Below are 20,517 nucleotides of genomic sequence, written 5' to 3'. Positions count from 1 at the left end.
TTTTCCAAACTCTAAAAATTAAATAATACATTTTAAAAATAAATTTAAAAATAATTCTTTATATTATTGTATTATATTCTAACCAATAATATTGAAAATATATATAATTGATTTATACTTACTTAAAAACTAAGCTTATACAATTATAAAGCTACGAAAGCTTGCCCAGCTGTTCGAAGGCCACAAGGAATTTGATAAAAAATTTGGCGCGAGACTGGCAATTTTTGAAATTCTATTCCAGAACGCAGCGCCTCTAGCGACAGTCGGTAGCGAACTAAAATGTCACTGGAAAATTCGGGGAAAATAGCGCGCTCCGGCCTTTATTAATTTCGGAGGCACCGATCCAAGCGTGTCATCCGCTTGTTCACCCCCCCCCCCCCCCCCCCTGACAGAGAGATATAACCTTGTCGAGGGCATGCGTCCACGGCCCGCGGGGTCGAGTTTTTATTTATGAAATTAGAAACATGTACAAACCCGGGGCCATTGAGAACAGCGTAGAGTTCCCCCTCGGATAAAAGGGCGTACATCGCGGGAAGACGCTCCAAAATATTAGGAGGTGTCGATTTAAATTGTGTTACGCCCTTTGTTCGACGTAATATATATTTTCTCATGGGAGTTTAAACTTTACTATGTTAACAAAACCGACGGAAAAATCTTGCTAACAAAAGTTTTAATAATTTTACTGAATTACAGAAACTCAACTGGAGTGGAAATACAAATTATTGTTTAATTATTTAATTAATTACCGTTTTTGACGGCGTCCGATTCACTTCTTGTCTTTGTTCTCTCAAACGAGACGTTCTCGGACTTTCGTTCCTAACAGACTTTCTCACGCCCGAGCAATATAATATTTACTTGTGGGGTAGAATTCATTTTATATAAAAATAGGGGTGTTCCTTATTCTAATTAAAACAGCTGATTCTCTAGTTTTATAGAGTTATGTTTACAATGTTATTTAGGTTTTTGCATATAAATGATTTTAGTTTATTGCGTATTATTCAGTGGCGTGCCAATCACGGGGCAGCGGGGGCGACTTGTAGCATGGAAGAAGTAGAGAAGGAACGGCGGCCTCATGTTAAAAAACCTGTCGCAAAAAGCTTTAGAAATTTCCCTTTTTGTTCATTCCCCCCATACTTTTACCCGGCATCAAGTTTCGTTTGCGCAAGCCTCACGCGCATCCTACCTTATGGTATTGGCCTGAATGTCCGTAAGGTACAACTTATTTGTTTAGTCATCTACTGCGTACTGTTTTTAAAATTTTCACGGATATTTTTTCATGTGTAAGGCTTAGGTAGTTTAGGGCAAATTGGGTACCACGGTAATCACATGGAAAAAGGGCAAGGTGGGTACAACGGTAATTACACATGGGAAAAATGAGTAGGGGGTACCCCGGTTATTATCACATGGGAAAAAGGGGTTAAGGGCCTTACTGGGGTGGTTCTACTTTGGGGAATAGGGTACCATGGAAATTATCGCATGGGAAAAGGGGGAGGGGGACTTACGGTGGGAGGTCGACTATGGGGTTAACGGTACCATGGAAATTATCACATGGAAAAAAGGGAGGGTGCCTTACTGCGGTGGTTCGACTATGGGGAAAAGGGTGCCATGGAAATTATCCCATGGGAAAAAGGGGTTGGGGGGCGTACTGGGGTGGAGTGCCTCGAAACACACAACTAGCAGAGGGCCCGCCTGTAAGGCGGGCTTCTCGGCTAGTAGGATAATATGGCTAGCTTTCCACGGCCTTTCCCTCTCTGGTTTATTTGCGAGCGTAGCAGGATTCTCCCGTGGCGTAAGAGAACGACGTTATTGCGGACGGCTGCGGAAACTGTAGCGGCTACGGGAGTTTTACTCTAGCCTATAGTCGGCTCGAGTAAAACTAAAAAGTAAGCAATCTTGTTGAGTTTATGAACGATGTCGGAAAAAGATCAGAAAAACCAACACGTCTTGGAATACGTCTTAATTCGTGGGGAACAAATAAAAATATGAGATTAAAATGACCGAAAAACTACGTGTTCCGTAAGTTTGGTTCTAAAATTCAAAAGTTTTCTTCTTCAGAACCGCATTCGACCTTGCCAAGAGTGTCCGCGTTCATTGAGACACTCTGGTTATCCCCAATTGGCCGAAGTCCCAAATCTTCTAATTTTACGACTGACGGAACACCCACAATCTCCAGGAAGTCATAAAAGGGCTCTGCTTTGATGGCGCTGATATCGACTGAGAGGCTTTCAGGGCCAGGGACCACTTCCCTCTTAACGGGTAGGGTCGCGGTTTGGTCCGCCTCAGGGTCGGGAATTTCAGGTTGAGAGACGTGGGCGGAGTCGGCTTTTTCGGTGCAAGATTGAATTTCTTCATTTGTCACGCGTCGTAGCTGCACCGAGCAAGGAATAATTCCCCATTGACGACAAAGACTCTCATTCAGCCGTAGTCGTGACGAAGTTCGGGGTCGTGGATCTGGTTCGTGACTGGTCGAAGCGCCACTTCGGTTTGCAGGAAGACCATGAATTCGAAGGTGAGCTCGGAGGGTTCCTTTCGTGGCGAGGTTTTGGTCGCAAATTGGGCACTTGTGTAACCTTGCCTTCTGAACGTGACGCGCTTTTTCGTATCTGGCCTGGTATCCACGCGTTGGACATCTAGATGGCTTGTCTCTTGTGTGAGTTCTTTTGTGAATATTCAAATTGTATTTTTGTGCAAATGCGAAATTACATTGGTCACATTGAAAAGGTTTCTCACCCGTGTGAGTTCTTTTGTGGACATACAAAGAGGTTTTATGTACAGATGCGAAATTACATTGGTCACATTGAAAGGGTTTTTCGCCCGTGTGTGTTCTTTTGTGGACATACAAAGAGGTTTTATGTACAGATGCGAAATTACATTGGTCACATTGAAAGGGTTTTTCGCCCGTGTGTGTTCTTTTGTGGGCTTTCAAATAGGTTTTATGTGCAGATGCGAAATTACATTGGTCACATTGAAAGGGTTTTTCGCCCGTGTGTTTACTTTTGTGGACAATCAAAGAGGTTTTATGTGCAGATGCGAAATTACATTGGTCACATTGAAAGGGTTTTTCGCCCGTGTGTGTTCTTTTGTGGACATACAAAGAGGTTTTATGTACAGATGCGAAATTACATTGGTCACATTGAAAGGGTTTTTCGCCCGTGTGTGTTCTTTTGTGGGCTTTCAAATAGGTTTTTACGGCAGATGCGAAATTACATTGGTCACATTGAAAGGGTTTCTCGCCCGTGTGAGTTCTTTTGTGGATAGCCAAACTGTTTTTTCGTGCATCCGCGAAATTACATTGGTCACATTGAAAGGGTTTTTCGCCCGTGTGTTTACTTTTGTGGACAATCAAAGAGGTTTTATGTGCAGAAGCGAAATTACATTGGTCACATTGAAAGGGTTTCTCGCCCGTGTGAGTTCTTTTGTGGATAGCCAAACTTTTTTTTTGTGCACACACGTAATTACATTGGTCACATTGAAAGGGTTTTTCGCCCGTGTGTGTTCTTTTGTGGATAGCCAAACTTTTTTTTGTGCACACACGTAATTACATTGGTCACATTGAAAGGGTTTTTCGCCCGTGTGTGTTCTTTTGTGGATAGCCAAATTGTTTTTTTGTGCACACACGTAATTACATTGGTCACATTGAAAGGGCTTTTCACCCGTGTGAGTTCTTTTGTGGATAGCCAAAGAGGTTTTATGTACAGATGCGAAATTACATTGGTCACATTGAAAGGGTTTTTCGCCCGTGTGTGTTCTTTTGTGGATAGCCAAATTGTTTTTTTGTGCACACACGTAATTACATTGGTCACATTGAAAGGGTTTTTCGCCCGTGTGTGTTCTTTTGTGGATAGCCAAACTTTTTTTTGTGCACACACGTAATTACATTGGTCACATTGAAAGGGTTTTTCGCCCGTGTGTGTTCTTTTGTGGATAGCCAAATTGTTTTTTTGTGCACACACGTAATTACATTGGTCACATTGAAAGGGCTTTTCACCCGTGTGAGTTCTTTTGTGGATAGCCAAAGAGGTTTTATGTACAGATGCGAAATTACATTGGTCACATTGAAAGGGTTTTTCGCCCGTGTGTGTTCTTTTGTGGATAGCCAAATTGTTTTTTTGTGCACACACGTAATTACATTGGTCACATTGAAAGGGTTTTTCGCCCGTGTGTGTTCTTTTGTGGATAGCCAAATTGGCTTTTTGTGCACACACGTAATTACATTGGTCACATTGAAAGGGCTTTTCACCCGTGTGAGTTCTTTTGTGGATAGCCAAATTGGTTATTTGTGCACACGCGAAATTACATTGGTCACATTGAAAGGGTTTTTTGCCTGTGTGTTTACTTTTGTGGACAATCAAAGAGGTTTTATGTGCAGATGCGAAATTACATTGGTCACATTGATAGGGTTTTTCGCCCGTGTGTTTTCTTTTGTGGGCTTTCAAATAGGTTTTTACGGCAGATGCGAAATTACACTGGTCACATTGAAAAGGTTTCTCGCCCGTGTGTGTTCTTTTGTGGACATACAAAGAAGTTTTATTTGCAGATGCAAATGGTTACATTTAAAAGATTTCTCGTAGGTATGTTTTCTTTTATGAACAATTAAATGTTCCTTTTGGTTCGTGGCATAGACGCACTCAGTGCACTTGTGTTTCTTCCCTTCTCGGCTGCTCATTTTGCCAGTTTGACGTTTAGAGTTCTGCGCGATGTCTCTTTTAGAGTGAGGAATCTGTCTCGCTGCTACGACTGCCAGGATTTGTAGCAAAATAATATTCCAAGATTTCCAACAACGAAATGGAGTCGGCGGTCACCCTTTCTGAAAGTGATAAATGAAATTAAATATTGTTGACTGACACCAGAGGAACCAGGGAAATTTGAGGGCAAATAATGGAAGCAAAATAGGCTAAATGAAGGAAAAAATATGTGAAATAATTCACCTTTCTTGTTCAATTTCAAATTGAGAAAGGCCCCAGTTGTTACATTCTTATAATTTTAAATGCATTATAGAATGGTTTAATGGGTGTAATTTTTGGTTGAATTATCACTGTACGAAGGATTGGGTGAATAATAAGGATATTTAAACTGGGCCTTGGTTAGGAAATTTTTAAATAAGATTTTTTAAGCCTTTTAACCGTTTATACGGATTTTCTATTAATATCAAACAATAATAGTTTTAAATTTTAAGTATTTCTAATTTACCTTTCAACGTAAATTTAATCATTATCTCAATTTGAGCAATGAAATAACACCAGAAGAAAATAGGGGAAGTACGTATCTGTAGCTTTGAGCCGTAGAAGTCGTCGTGTGACCCACGAAAACGCCTTTTTACGCATAATAAACCAAACTGAAAAAGTAGTTCTACTTTTGTTTTGATTCAACACGGCTATAACCGACGAAAGCAAATACGCCTTAGCTCAAATAGCAGAGAATGAGAAGGGCAATATGTTACAATTGTTCAATTTAAGAAAAATGACTTTTTAAACGATGTATTCATCCGCGATTTCCCGCCAAACCGTTTTGGCGCGAAAATTCGTGAAAAGTGACGCCTTTCCAAAGCTGACTAGAAGCGTACTCCCCCCTATTTTCTTCTGATAACACCCATTAAAATATTTACCAACGTCATTTCACCGAATTATTTTCCAAAACTAAACGTTTGGATATATCATTTAATTTTTACGTTAAAAAATTATTATCCTACAAATTAATACTTAACGTTAATAAACCCGTTATTTAATTATCTATGTTATTTTAAGCATATCATATTAAATTTTATTGTATAGTTGTAATTATTTTGGTCGCATGATGACTTAGGCCTAAGGTGGTGCCTAGGGTATTAGCCTAGCGGATTATTATTATTATTATTATTATATTATCTGAATCTTGCTATTGGACGCTATTACCATTATTACTATTGAGAGTATGGTAGCGCCATCTATTTTTAAATGTCTTTAGTTTAGTCTTTATTTTTTTTAGTTTGTCGATACCCTACTGCCCCTACATACCTAGGGATTGTGTGTAGAAAGTAGATGAAGATGTAGTTAAAGCTACTTAAGTTAATTGTATGCTAGAAAAGAGCGGAGACGAGCGCAAATATTATCGCTCAAAAAGAGCGGAAAGAGAGGAGCGAAAATTTTACCGCTCAAAAAGACGTGAGCGTGAGCGGCTCTTTGACCAAAATGCCCAACAGTGCCTATTTCATAATGAATGTCACGAGCGAAATACAAGTTGGGAGTTGAGAAGGGAAACCAACAAATAAAGCCTCGTAATGAGGAACGGAGGAACTAGGTATAGCACTGGTCAAAGTTAATGTATTTTTTTCAACATTCTGTGGAGATTCTATCGCCATCTACCTACGATATAATACCATATACTAAAAAAAGATCCAGAAAGGCGAAAATATATAGTCTTTTATGTGGTCGATCTCGAGTCGAGCATTCATAAAACCTTCAGCATATGAAAGTACAGGGATTGTCACACTTTTGGTAATTATGTCACTTTTGGAAAAACCAATTTCGGCGAAATGACGGCGGAAAAATATTTGTTCTCGGGTATCAAGAATATTAGCAGCATCTCAAGCAACCTTGGGTGCTCGGGTACTCGGTTCCACGTAAAATTGCGAATCGAAAATAATATGTCTAAACACAAGCTTTTCGTCGTTGGGTAATGGGTACCCGGTTGTAGATAGCCTGATAGGGCTGTAGTGAAGAAAAGACGTTTTTAAGGAATATAATTTAAGGGTAATCGTGTCGAACTGCACGCAAATATGAAAATAAGTTATTCCGCTGTGTCACCGAAGGGTATCAAAATAAGTTACTTGTATTTCATAGCTTATGTAAATTGTAAATAATGAAAATGGTTCCTCACTCCTCACAGTCCTCAACGGGTTACGCCGCTGCCTGACCAAGGCTTATTTTAAATATTCAAACATAATAATAGTCATACGCATCCTCATAATAGAACAAATCTAAAAGGAAGTATTAATCTTGCGCCTACCTTTATTAATGTATTATGGAATATTTTGTAGTCGTAGAGGCATTTCTTATAGAAATTACGAGTCATTTTGTCTGTGGAGTAAATTCCATTCGCTGGACTCCTGGAACAGGGTTTCCACTCGACGGTCGAAATTTTCCCCTATTTTAGATGGGAAAATTCTATTTAACGACAATCGGACGAATGGTTTTCACCGCAAAATCTTTCCATAGGGGGTATTATCATGGCGTTATTAGAGAGGTTAAGAAAACGCTAAAAAAGGTTAAGGTTAATTTCTTATTACGTGTAGGTAGTAGACGTCGCTCACGGTTGGGTAATATATGTATAGCTAAGGTATCATTTGTGAAGTGTGTATATTGCAATATATAGCAGAATTATAAATGGAACACGTTCAAAATAGAAAAATATTTCCCGGTATACAATGGTTAATTTCAAAATATAATGAAAAATATACTGAACTTTGATATTAACCAAACGACGAAGAAGGTTATTGTATTTAGATTTTATTGTTTTTTAAAAAGTCCCTTTTCTTGAATAAATGAAAATATTTCAGAGGTGCCTATCTACGCATAAGTATTTTATTTTTTAGAAAGTATGTTACAGAATAAGAGCAAAGAAAGTTTTACTAATTGATTTACCACTAAAATGTCAACTTTTATGGATAAATTAGCGTTAATTATCGTGTCTGGACATAGCAAGAAAAGATTTCGAGTCTACTAAGAAGTTGGGAAATTATTTCTTAATAAAAACATTAACTCCGGTGTCAAAACTAAGAAATACAATCCGATTAAAGATACCTCTCAATTAGATGATTTCCACATGACCATCTCATTTTTCTGTAAGCCTCAATGTGTATAAAAAAAGCTACCTGGTTAAAAGCAAACACTTGTAGCATACCGTACAGGTGAAAAGTGCTGTTTTTTTATAATACATGACTTTGTTTCTAAAGAAAAACTACATTTACATAACTATTTACCCCTCCCCTTCCATTATTTCAACCAGCACTATCTAAACAGTAACTTACAGGTCCTGGCTCTCGGAAATATTACTTCTTGGCGATTTCCTTGAAGGATGTTTTATTTAAGCGCCTATTAGCATTTAGCAATTTGTCTGGTTGAAGTTTACATTTTAGATTGCCCGGTGTTTGTTCTTCGTTCGAATACGTGTGTTTAAAAATTAATTTCGGAGTTAAAATTAGTGAAGGGCAAAATTGGAGAGTTAGTGAGAGTAGCCGAAGAATATGCAAACGTCGACACAAGTTGTGTATTGTTAAAGTTTTTTATAGAAAAACATAATTTTACTTCACACCAAATTTAAGAACACAAAGGTCAGATTGACTCTCCTGCATAGGTCAACGCCAAGAGCTGGACTCGAGCTCACCTCGGAGGCGGTCAGGCAGCCCTGAGCCCGGGAATCCAGACGGCGCTAGGCCGCGCAAGCTTCTAACGCTTTTTTGGCCAAATAAATTCGAACATGGGCTTAGGGCTAAATAATATCGCGAATTGAAAGGAGATCGAACTCATCCTCAGATACGAAAACAGTATTCAAATCGGACTCGGGCTCGGACTCAATCGTAATTTTGAGTTGAGCTCGGTCTCACCTCAGATATGAAAACTACCAAAATCAGTCTCGAGCTCGGGCTCAAGTATCAAGTATTATGTATTGGAATAAAACAACGATGTAAACAAACAATTCTAATCGGTCCTGTCTTATCTATATTATGTTTTATACCGTACTATATAAAGATCGTACACATTGATTTTATTGTCAGTTACTCATTGTTCACTTGTTTTTATTTAACATTACTGTTGGATTGCTATGCTTCGTCTTTGAGTCTGTTATTTTCTATTAGGTGAGGGGCCCAGTCACGATGGCGCAACGGTAAACATGTCTTCAAGTATTTAGGTGAGTTCGGATAGGTCTGTCTTCTAGAGTTTGCATTGTTCTATAAATCGTATAAGATTTTACTTCAAGCATCGAAATCGGACGGTAAATCTATGGCTACCGGCGGCGAATGCGATATGACGACATCTGTTACCAAGTTGAACTTGACGAACTACCGGTTATGGCAATTCAAGTTAAGGATGTTGTTATCAAAGGATAACCTCTGGGAGGTGGTAAACACGGTCAGGCCAGCAAAGGAACCTCCTGCAGATTGGGATTCTCGCGACAAGCAAGCCCAAGCAGCGATAGCTTTGACGGTAGAGGATGACCAGTTGATTGACATTGTAAACCTTACCAAGGCCAGGGAGAGCAGAGCAACATGACCAGCAAGCTTTATCTGCTAAGGAAGATTCCTAAGATGCGTCTCCAGGAGGGTCAGAGCATGCAACAGCATATCTCCATCACGCTGGAAGTTGTCGACCGTCTTCGGGGAATCGGTGAGCAGATACAGGACAGTTATGTTGCCTGCATGCTGTTATGTAGCCTTCCAGATTCTTATGAGACTCTGATAACCACCTTGGAGGTTAGACCAGAAGCAGATCTGACCTTGGATTTTGTCTGAGGTAAGCTCATTAACGAATTCAACAGCCGTCAAGAACGGACAGGTGCAGACAGTGGAGATGCATTTCAAGCTATGAGGTCTACGAGTCAGACACAGAATTAAGTCCAGGCCTGGTAGCAAGTAGGGGTCATGTTTCTATTGCGGAAAGCAAGGTCATTTCAAGGCAGACTGTAGAAAATACAAAGCCTCCAAGAAACCGGTGCAGTCCAATGATATTAAGGAGTCACAAAGGTCTTACAATGTGGTAACTCAAGAATCTACGGTTTCCAGACGGGAAGATCACCTCTTCATGGTCTCGGAAGGTAAAGCGGGAAAACATTGGTATGTTGACTCAGGAGCGACTAGTCACATGTAGATTTCTTAAATTACCGTAATTTAGGAAATCAGTAAATTACGCGGTAATTTACCTGAGAAAATTGTAAATTACTGTTACCAGGATAATTTACCGCGTAAATTACCAGGGTAAATTACCGATTCGTATCTCTAGTCACATGACAAGCGACTATTCATTCTTCGAAACCTTGGAGGAAAAATATCAAGATGTCACACTGGCAGGCAAGTCCGTCATCAAGGCTGAAGGCATCGGGCAAGGCCGTCTTCATTGCTCAGTCCTGGGAGACGGTTTGAAAATGAATACAGTCACGGGGGTTCTCTATGTTCCGTACTTTCTGTACACAAGCTAACGCAGGAAGGTCTCAGAGTTAAATTCGATGGAAAAGAATGAAACGGTTCGGGCTGCGATAAAGTCATCGCACAGTGATTGCGTACATTTTTGGCACCGAAGAATAGGTCACAGGGATCCAATAGGAATCTGAAAATTTTACGACCAAGAATTAGCAGATGAAATCTCTCTACGAGACTGTAAAGAACGGATGTACTGCGAATGCTGTATCAAGGGAAAACTCACAGAGATGCCATTTCCTCAATCATCTGAGATCAAGACAAAATCTCTCATGGATCTCGTTCACAGCGATGTCTGTGGTCCAATGAGACACCTAGTGGCAACCGCTACGTGGTAACCCTCATCGATGATTATTCGAGATACACCCAGATATTCCTGATAAAGAACAAGAGTCAAGTATTTTAATGTTTCAAAGAGTATATGTCGCACACTCGCACTCGTCAGAAACAAGTTTCACCGTAATCAGCTGATATTTCGCACAGATAATGGAGGGGAATACGTTAATCAAGCTATCAAAGACTTCCTGTAAAAATAAGGTATTGAACATCAATTAACAGTTCCTTACCAACAGATCGGCGTGGCCGAAAGGAAGAATAGATAACATCTAGAGATGGCCAGATGTATGCTCATAGATGCAAATCTACACAAGCGATTCGGGGGAGAAGCAGTCGTCACCGCTAGTTATCTACAGAATCGTCTTCCTACAAGTCTTTTGGACAAGACACCCTACGAAGTCTGGAATGGTTCAAAACCAAATCTGGGACACATACGAGTCTTCGGATCCAAGGTCTTTGCCTACGTCCACAAAGAGAAACTAGGAAAACTTGATGACAGGGCGATAGAGGGTGTTTTAATAGGATTCAGTACCAACAGTAAATCGTATAGGACTTTAATCCCAAAACAAACGAAGTCATTTTATCCAGAAGTGTCCGGTTCGACGAAGGTACTGATGGAGGATTCTATACCCAAGGTCCAGACGAAATAAACCTTGGAAATCTGTTACCGAAAGTCATCGATCCAGAATCCGTACCAACCAAAGAGCCGTCAAAACTTCAGCAAGCTGAAAGGAGGTCGTCTCGGAGAGTAAATATAGGCGTTCCGCCGATCAGACTGGGATGCAACTCAGCAATTACGAGTGTTCGAGAGCCGTCTACTTGGTCTGACGTTATCAAGCTACCGGAGAGGGAAAAATTTAACTGGGTTACCGCAGCGAAGGAGGGAATCTCTTCACTAGAAGAAAGAAATACTTGGGATATAACTTCACTCCCAGTTAACAAGAAAGCCATTGGTTGCAAATGGGTATACAAAGTCAAGATGGATAAAATCGAAAATCTTCTAAAATACAAAGCTCGCCTCGTAGCGAAGGGGTTTTCCCAGAAGTACGGGGAAGAATACGACGAGACGTTTGTAATATTAGTGCTATAATTATCTAATATAGCCTAATAGGTTATCTAAACAATGTATATTTTTAACGTTCTTTTTTATTGACATGACGTCATACTTCTAGTATAAAAGGCCGGAGAATTATTCTCAGGGCATCAGTCTCCTTATGTAAAGCCGCGTACAACTATTGTAAATAAATCTTATTTTATTGTAATCTTCTTTGTATCATTCATACAAAACAAAGTTTGCGCCAGTGGTGCAGTTCGAGACAATCTGAATTCTCTTGAGTATTGCTGCAAGTAAGAAATTGAGAGTCAGACATTTCGACGTAAAAACCGCATTTTTGTATGGGAATCTCTCCGAAGACATTTATCAAATCTGGGGACGAAGGAAAAGTCTGCAAACTGAATCATACTATTTACGGTCTTAAGCAGTCAGCCAGAGCCTGGAACCAGAAAGCTAATGAAGCTCCCGGCACGACGACGAAGATCATTGGACCTACATTCTACTCTACGCGGACGATCTTCTAGTAGCAAGTCGACGCACCACTACGATAGATCAAGTTGGTCAAACTCTCAACAAGTTCTTCGAGATCAAGGACCTTGGAGAGGTGTCACATTATCTTGGCGTTCAAATCGAGCGGAGGGAGGATGGAAGTTTCCAAATCCATCAGTCCACGAAGATTCAGTACATGCTTGAAGACTTTGGACTAAAAGACCCAGCTATCACCCCAATGGACCTGGCCTATACGAGGCTCACGGGAGAAGAGGAGAGTCTTCCTGACAACAATCTCTACCGGAAGGCCATTGGTATTCTTCTCCATATAGCTATGATTTCCAGACCCGACATAGCAGCTAGCATCTCTATCCTCTGTCGGCGAGTCACAGCACCACTGAAAAGAGATTTGACAGCAGTGAAGAGAGTTATTCGTTAGCTCAAAGGCACTATCGACTTCGCACTGATGTTTCCTTCAACTAATGTTCCGGGGCTAATTGGTTACGTGGATGCTGACTGGGCTGGAGATCAACAAGACCAGAAGCGGATATATTTTTCAATTGGGAATGTCAACTATCTCATGGTCCAGCCTTAAGCAAACCCCCGTGGCACTCTCGTCTACGGAAGCAGAATACGTCGCTGCATCACACGCTGCTTTTTTTTTTGACATCCACACATCGGTGTCGACCCAAGGCCTTAGACACCAGCACTCAATAACTGATTAATCAGGGCGAGATATGTGTAACGGCCACGCCAACGGGGGGATACGAGGGGACAGGGGTGGGGACACCCGTGGCGGAAGTATTCCGACCACCCGTTGGGGGATTGGTGGTCGTCCTCACACGGCCATCCACAAACTCTGCCTCCCGGACGCCTGGGATTACAGGAGTGAGCCACTACTCCCGGCTTTCACACGCTGCTCAAGAGGTTATTTGGCTGCATCAACTGCTTGATGATATTGATATCCCGGCTTCGGAACTTACGATTCTGTTTGAGGATAATCAAGGCTGCATCAAACTCAGTTTATCAGAGAAGTGCAGCGCACGTACAAAACACATCGCGGTCAAGCATAATCTTCTACGAGATCTCCAAGAGAAGGGGATAATCAACATCCGATACTGCCCTACCGATCAGATGACTGCAGACATTCTCACCAAACCCCTCCAAGTTCCCGGACAACTTTTCTCAACGGCAGAATGGGACTTCTTCGTATACATCGAGAAGAGGTATTGGAATAAAACAACGATCTAAACAAACAAATATAATCGGTCCTGTCTTATCTATATTATGTTTCATACTGTACTATATAAAGATCGTACACATTGATTTTATTGTCAGTTACTCATTGTTCACTTGTTTTTATTAAACAATACTGTTGGATTGCTATGCTTCGTCTTTGAGTCTGTTATTTTCTATTATGTTGGGCTCAAAGTTGAGCTGTTAGTACGTTAATTTTTAATACGGGCTCGGGATCGGGCTCTGGCTCCGAGTAATGCGATTCATAATATGGGCTCGAGCTCGAAGTAATTTGAATTTTAACAGGGGCTCAAGCTCGGGCTCACTAGTTACAGTATGCGTTCCACAATACCTCAGCTCGGGCTCGGTTTTTACGTGAAAACTTATCGGTCTCGTCTCAGGTTCACACTATTTATTTAAAAATACCCGAGCTCGGGCTCACGTTGTTGACCTATGCTCTCCTGAAGGCTGATTTTCAAAGAATGGCCCAAAATCAGGTCGGTGCTCAATTTCAAATAAACAATTCCAGGATTATTTACAAATATACTATTATTTCTTTGTTTGTGTTTGAAGTCAACGCAATATTATAGTTTCAGTGACTCACTTTGAAACTAGCGACTTCTAGCTAAGAGCTATGGTGTTGTATTTGAGCGGTCCCAGGTGCGTTAATTTTTCAACGAATGTCCGTTTTCATTTTACGAACAGTTTTCAGAAAGAGAGTGAATGTTTCTAAATTTTTAATGAAAATTAATGCTAAAATAGCAACGCTTCAATATTAACTTTTAATATGATACATTTCAAAAATTTGCGCATATTAAAATTACAGTTGAACACTGCAAAAAATATTAGATGAAAATGAATCACAAGTCATAATTTTGTACACAATTGGCATACAGCATATATATTTCCATTATGGCCACGAATCAACTTCTAACGTAAAAAAGAACAATTTTCCCGAGGGAGTAGTAAGTGGGAAATAACAAAAATTAATCTCAATTATAAAAAATCCGCCTTAAAATTAATATGCCCTAGAACAGGTACGCAGATACGTATAGTTAGCCATCCATCTAGCACATTAAAATTAATGGTGGACTTTCGCAAACTCGAGGCACTATTCAACCAGAGCGGATGTGCTTACCACATCACAACTCAAAATTTACAGCCTAACAAATATAAAAATTTCATTCCATAAGGACATAATTAATTAATTATATATTAAAAAACATTTATAATTAGGATATGACTTATCTCGCACTATATAAAATATTTAGAAAAATCATTGTGAGCCTGCGAAGTTTCTGCCGTAAGATATATTTTATACTCTTCTGGTATAGTCTAACTAGGCGTAATCTAAAATTTCCAAAAGCACTATGAGAAAAATGGACGAGGTGATTTGATTTCACCTGAAGAAAGGCAACTGTCGTAAAAATTGTTGCATCACATCGAAGGTGGTGAAGCTGATGCCCACAGCGATGGGTCCCTTGACAAAGTTCAAGCTGAGCCCTTTGTAAAGGCCCCCAATTAATCCCTCTTCTTTCATGACTTTGTAGAGTGTGCTGCGAATGGTGTTGTAGGTGCGACCCGTAACGGTTGTGGTTTGCATTCTTCTGCGAACTATGTCTAAAGGATAAGAAGCGCTCTGTCCTACCAGTCCCGCAATTGCACCATACACCATACGTTCAGCAGGATTAGGTTCCTTTCCGAGAGTGTACTCTGAAAATTAGAGAAATTGGTTAGATGCAGCTTCAATAAAAGACCCCTTTTTTTCTATCCCCTACTTGGCGAAAAGGGGATCGCTGAATGAAATATTTCCAGTTGATTGGTTACCACATCGACAAAATATTCCCTAGGACAGCTATAAGTTCATAACCATGTACTTTAAACAAAGTTATTTACTTTTGGTTCTAAATGTTATGAAGGTCAAAGGTTAGGCATAGACCAATAAAAGATTATACAGGACAGCTGGAAAATTGTATCCTCAACGTAACTCTTCACTTAGGGGATGGGCAAGGGTCTTGTTTTTCTGGTAGGTATTCATAGTTTTAAGACACCCTTAAAAAGTCTGTGACGTAATCGTACCCAAAGTGGGGTTTGCAACATTTTTCCAAAAGTTGGCGATAGTAGTCGAGGGTTATGTTGAGAAGGCGCGTTTTGGTGAGGATAGCTGACCTAAATATTTTTTGTCTATGGTTGCCAGTTTCATCATTCTGGCTAGTCAAAGAAAGCTTTTTAAAGCAAATACTGCATAATTAATGTTATGGTGTTTTTGCTTCCATGTTAAGATATTTCAGTTATTCTTAAGTTAAATTTTTGTGATACCTACTTCTGGAGCTGGCTGATAAATATCATAAACCTATCATTAACTTCCCCCAAGTAAAGGTCTAGGCTTTATCGGCAACGCACGTTATTAACTGGTAAGTATTATAAAGCAACACCTATTGGCTAGGCATTTCCCAGAAGTATTTTGAGCAGTGCGTAATGAATGCGCAAAAGCCGTACGCGAACGTTTTACACTTCGGGCTACGTTCAGTGAAGCTCAACGTTCTCAACGTTGACAACTTTTTTTCACTGAACGATTTTTGTAATTTCCGGTTTTGACGTCACGTTGACAAGGTTAAATCCACAAACTCAACGATTGAAAGAGCTGGGCTACGTTCAGCAGCAGTCAACGGAAAAAAACCCGATGGATTTGATATTTTCCACCGATGAGCTTTTTCGTCATAATGACGCCGTAAGTTGTTGAACGCTTTTATTCAGTCATCGGTGTTTCTTAAAATGCCGTAGCATTTATAGTAGTTGTCAGTCATCGGAAAAACCGACTCTTCCAGCCGATGACTTCGGTGAGTAATCGATGAGCATCGTGACGTCAAAACCGGAAACGCCAAAAAGCGTACAGTAGGAAACGAGAATCGGTGAGTCCGATGAGCTCTGCTGAACGTACCCCAGGTTTCTTCGTTGATAAACGGAATCGTGACGTCACAGCACACGGAAAGGCTAGCTGCGGACGACACAGCAGATGATATTTAAAAAAATTACAAAAATCGTAAAAAATCGTTCAGCAGGACAGGAACGGAATTAACGCAAACGTAAAACGGTATACGCCGTAGACAAACGCCCCCGTCTTCAACTTCTAAGAGGTTGGATTACAAGGATATAGAAAAGCGTGTCTCACAAAATGATCGAAAAGCAAGATTAACCAGAAAGAGTAATCTAACCACCTAAAGTTAAGCAACCCCGGTATAACTTCAAGGCAATGGAGTCTGCTATCTTCCTCCTCCCCTCCGACTAAAAATTTGCATGTACGGCAATCTGGAGGTTGAAAAACTAAGATATTGTTCTTATAATAATCTTATTGATTAACCAAGGTTGAAATCCCTTATCTGAAGGGTAAACATTTTTTGAATAACACTTTAATTATTACATCAGGAAAAAATATAGGCACACGTAAAAAATTACACGTTAAAATAACATTTTAGAATGTTAAAAAAATTCCATTATTTTGTTTATTTTAACGGCTTAAAACTTTAAATTAATTAAAAAATAACTTATGTATAGAAAATTAAATATACACATTTTATAGAAAATATAATAAGTTTTAAAAAGTTTAAATTCAAAAAATGTTTGACCGACGGATCTTACTTTTGAACTTGACTCATCAATTAAATAACAAAAATATCCAATTCTGAAAAATTATGATTTAAAGATGTAAGAACATAGCAGTAGAAGCCAATGTTACCATACAACGTGTATGTTAATACCATAGTTTTCTGAGAAATGAAACAAGAAGTGTACAACTTACAGTTAGTTTAATATTTAGCTTTCCCCGCGCATTCCATTAGTAAACACGTATAATGGCGTCACCCAATACGAATTTACACGCTTTCCGGGTGTTAAACATTTTATTAATTTTAAAAGTCACGTTACCTAATTTTAATAGCGATTTATATTTTAAAGGTTTTTAATGTCATGGTGTTTTATTTTGAATTGAATTTAACCAGGTATTTAGTGTTTTTTCGAAGTAATCTCTATATCGAGGTCTAAGCCTTGGTAGTACCGTGAACCGGTTGAAACTAGTTGTCATTATTATTTTTAAATTTCATTCGCCACCTTGCTTGCAATCCAATAAACTACAAGGACCACTTCTGTTTCACCACAATCAAAGATTCCAAAATCTTTAGCAACCTCCCCAAATGAGTATTCTTTTAACTATTTATTCCAAACACAAAGCGAGTTCGTGTGTTTTCCCTTCTTAGCCTTGTGAGTTGTGACTATCTTTCAAGGAAAAATATCTTTCACCTAGCAGATTGAGTCTTCTAACTTATTTTCAGCCTTTAACTCATCTATTAAACCATGGAGGAAGGAACTACTAATCTGGAGAAGAAAAGCAGGCGCGCGAACAGCGGCACAATTGACCTCTATGCCTAGTAGAGTGTCGCCACCTTTGGATGAACGGAACAACTAACTTCATAGAAATTCCGTAATGACTGTTTTAAAATAGGAGTCGCTAAAAGCCTACGAACCAGGCGTAAATAAATAATATTCTGATAATTTTACAAAATTTTCCCTGACTTTTTAACCCAAAATTTGGTTGTTATTAACCTATATTTTAATATACGTTTTCCATTTGCCAACCAAATTAAATTCCCTGATTTTCTATTACTTTTTTTTTGAGTCAAAATTTGGTAGTTATTAAAATTCCCCTACTTTTTTACTAGTTCTTAAAATTCCCCGACTTTTCCAGGTACTGTGGCAACCCTGTAAGTTTAATGTAGCTCCATTGAGTTGGGAATAAATAGAGGTACAACTAAATCTGGCTGGCGCGGGACCAATTTCGTTCAATATGGAGACTTCATCAACTATATCGTTCAACCGTGGCGGCATCTGTCTCTAGTGGTGGCAACTATATTGCAATTGAATTTTTGCGCGAATCATATAACTTTACAAAATATAGATGGCACTACCGCCTAATTATAAAGATGAATTTCGTACAGTCTTCTCAGAACAGGTCCCGCGTAACCATGGCAACCGAAATCGTAATTGTAATTCTAGCAGTATTATTCCCAATTCAATGTGTAGCTCATAGAGATAGAAAATAAATAATTATTAAGGCACTTCTGTTTTTGACCGGGAAAATTTATCCCCCCCCCCCCCCCCCCCGAGCATGTATGAAAGCGGAGATGCGCAGAAATTGCAACGACATCTATTGATTGGCAGAGTAATTAGTATTAGTATTAGACATGGGAGAGATTTCACCGCGCGTTGATGGCGCCACGTAATCTGCCCATCTCATGGCGAAAAGGGGTCGGCACTCGCGGTCAACTTCGCCAGACACAATAGTGCGGTTATTTCTTTTCTCTATGGTGTAACTCTTTAGAAAAAGGTACCCTTTTAACTGGGTTGATGAAAATTTTACTATATTTTTAAACTAGCACTCTGCTAAGAGATATATTAAAACCTTCTGTGGCCAAATGTACTAATAGTTCCTCCAATTATATATGGTCCAATCTTTTATATATTGTTCCTTGCTACGGCGGAAATTATTAATATAATTAAAAAAATTAAATGTAATACAATTTCACTAGTTACGAGTCTGGCCCATATCCCAATTTGATTCCAGTTTAATCTCTTTCGAAGCCCTAGGCGCAATTTTCTTATACTAATAATTATAATAACCAGCTAGGCTAATACCCAAGGCTCTCTAAGCTATTTTCTTCATATTTATTATTTGAGGCCACTAAAGAAGACGAAGCCCTAAGCGGAATTTTGTTATAAGAAATTCTAATTTAATTATTTTTTTTACTGTGTAAGATTTGAGGTCATAGGCTAAAAGATGAAAGGATATTATTATTAGAAAACTTAAGAATATTACCATTATGTAAACGTTTCAATGTTTCGTAGGTGAAGAATCCTGTCCCAGCGTACGGTATGACACCCAATACAGTTGGGAAGTACCCCCTGTAAAAGGCATGCATTCCTTCTTCACGCCATATTTTTATGAAAACTTCACCGAGGCTATTATACCTGTTGATAAAGAAATATTTATAAATATAAAAATTATTCAACATCAAAAGTAACGTTATACATTTCTTTATGAGTAACTGCCATTCGCGCCCTCGCTAAATCCAATGGATAAGTCAACGTGGTTGATACAATCCCAGCTAATGATCCTGCTAAAAATGTTTTGCCCGGGTGTTTTTTCCTGTAATTTAAAAACAATATAGATAATTCAAGCTGATTAAATTTCATATATTTACAATGTACTTTACCGATCTTCATAATTATCTACTTTTAATATCCTTTTCCATTGCTCATGGGTTGTGTATTGAATGGAAGCGTACGGTACAACTCTCGCCAAGGTGGCCGAATTGCCCCTCCATAAGCTGGTAATGCCAGTTTTTCTGTAGCTTTCAATTATAAAGCGATAGCATTCATTGAATGAAAACTGTTTATTTTGAACTGTAAGAGAATTAATATTTATTAATTTTGAATGTATCAATTTTAAATTTTCTATATCTTTACTTTGAAAATTAATTTTTGTTCGATCTAGTGGCGCAATCGTAGTTTTAGCTATGGATCCCGCCAAGGCTCCCGCTGCCATTGACGTAAGCACCTTATTTGTATTTGATATCTAACCGTACATGGAACGGAAATTAAAATTAATATATGAAAAAAAAAAAAATTTGCATATTTACCCCTGGTCCTTGAGCTTCATGTTTTTCTGTAACATTTTTGGCGGGGGCCGTTTTGGTTTGTGCTAAATTTTCAGACAGCTCTATTGATACTGGTACATTAACGTCTCCCCTAAAATTCATTATCATGATTAAGTTACATTATGCCTATGACAAAAAATATAACGTACCTTCGCGAAACAATCTCTAGTAATTTTCCAGGTCCTGCTTCTAACGCTGTTTCTGTAGATTGAAACTTTTTCATATCTTAACCAAACTGATAGTGCGATCTGGAAAATAACCAAGCCCCTTATTAAGCCTAGTTGAAAAAAACAAAATGATGGTAAATGCTAGCAAAGATAATTAAAAAGGTGTAAAAAAGTAAGTTATTTACACTGAATTTCAAACTTACATTTATTCTCTGCTGCTAGAAGACAATTTCACCATGTTGTATTTAGTATCAACGCGATTGTGCAATTTTGAATAATTGGGGAGGTTAAAAGGTTAACGTATCCTAGCAACAACAATGCGTCATAAAGCGATTGATTGGTATCAGGCTATCAGCT

The 20,517-nt window shown here is 39.1% G+C and overlaps 2 protein-coding genes across 3 annotated transcripts in view; both read right to left on the bottom strand.

Moving 5' to 3' along the window:
- LOC149926736 (uncharacterized) overlaps window positions 1-3,535 on the bottom strand; it is a gene marked incomplete at its 5' end in the record, with an annotated part of 46,504 nt that extends 42,969 nt beyond the window's left edge. The window contains one exon of the mRNA XM_090158692.1: window positions 2,722-3,535. Within this exon, the coding sequence (XP_090014818.1) occupies window positions 2,722-3,535 (814 nt within the window). The remainder of the gene's footprint in view (window positions 1-2,721) is intronic.
- A 10,511-nt stretch (window positions 3,536-14,046) lies between these two features.
- On the bottom strand, window positions 14,047-20,489 carry DPCoAC (dephosphocoenzyme A carrier). 2 transcript variants are annotated; one of them, XM_090158823.1, is made up of 8 exons: window positions 20,364-20,489; window positions 20,143-20,270; window positions 19,976-20,084; window positions 19,803-19,911; window positions 19,550-19,739; window positions 19,366-19,482; window positions 19,153-19,304; window positions 14,047-14,996 (listed from the first exon to the last, which is right to left on the bottom strand). In XM_090158823.1, the coding sequence occupies exons 2-8, from the start codon at window positions 20,214-20,216 to the stop codon at window positions 14,683-14,685; spliced, it is 1,065 nt and encodes a 354-aa protein (XP_090014949.1). In that variant the 5' UTR covers window positions 20,217-20,270; window positions 20,364-20,489; the 3' UTR covers window positions 14,047-14,682. The 2 variants fall into 2 exon arrangements, with proteins under 2 accessions (XP_090014949.1, XP_090014948.1); XM_090158822.1 differs by having other exon boundaries at window positions 20,143-20,241; window positions 20,364-20,485.
- Between the last annotated feature and the right edge of the window lie 28 nt (window positions 20,490-20,517).

Source organism: Leiobunum rupestre, chromosome 9, assembly GCF_980474605.1.
Source record: "Leiobunum rupestre chromosome 9, qqLeiRupe1.1.hap1, whole genome shotgun sequence".
Lineage (NCBI taxonomy): Eukaryota > Metazoa > Arthropoda > Arachnida > Opiliones > Sclerosomatidae > Leiobunum > Leiobunum rupestre.
This window is presented reverse-complemented; position numbering and strand designations above follow the sequence as displayed.

What these genes read in the sequence shown, in the direction of transcription:
- DPCoAC (XM_090158823.1), bottom strand. Translation starts at nt 20,216, where the DNA reads ATGAAAAAGTTTCAATCTACAGAAACAGCGTTAGAAGCAGGACCTGGA. An exon ending in AACAAAAATTAATTTTCAAA is followed by an intron (nt 19,740 to 19,802) that starts GTAAAGATATAG and finishes ATTCTCTTACAG; the next exon opens with TTCAAAATAAACAGTTTTCA. An exon ending in GTAGATAATTATGAAGATCG is followed by an intron (nt 19,483 to 19,549) that starts GTAAAGTACATT and finishes TTTAAATTACAG; the next exon opens with GAAAAAACACCCGGGCAAAA.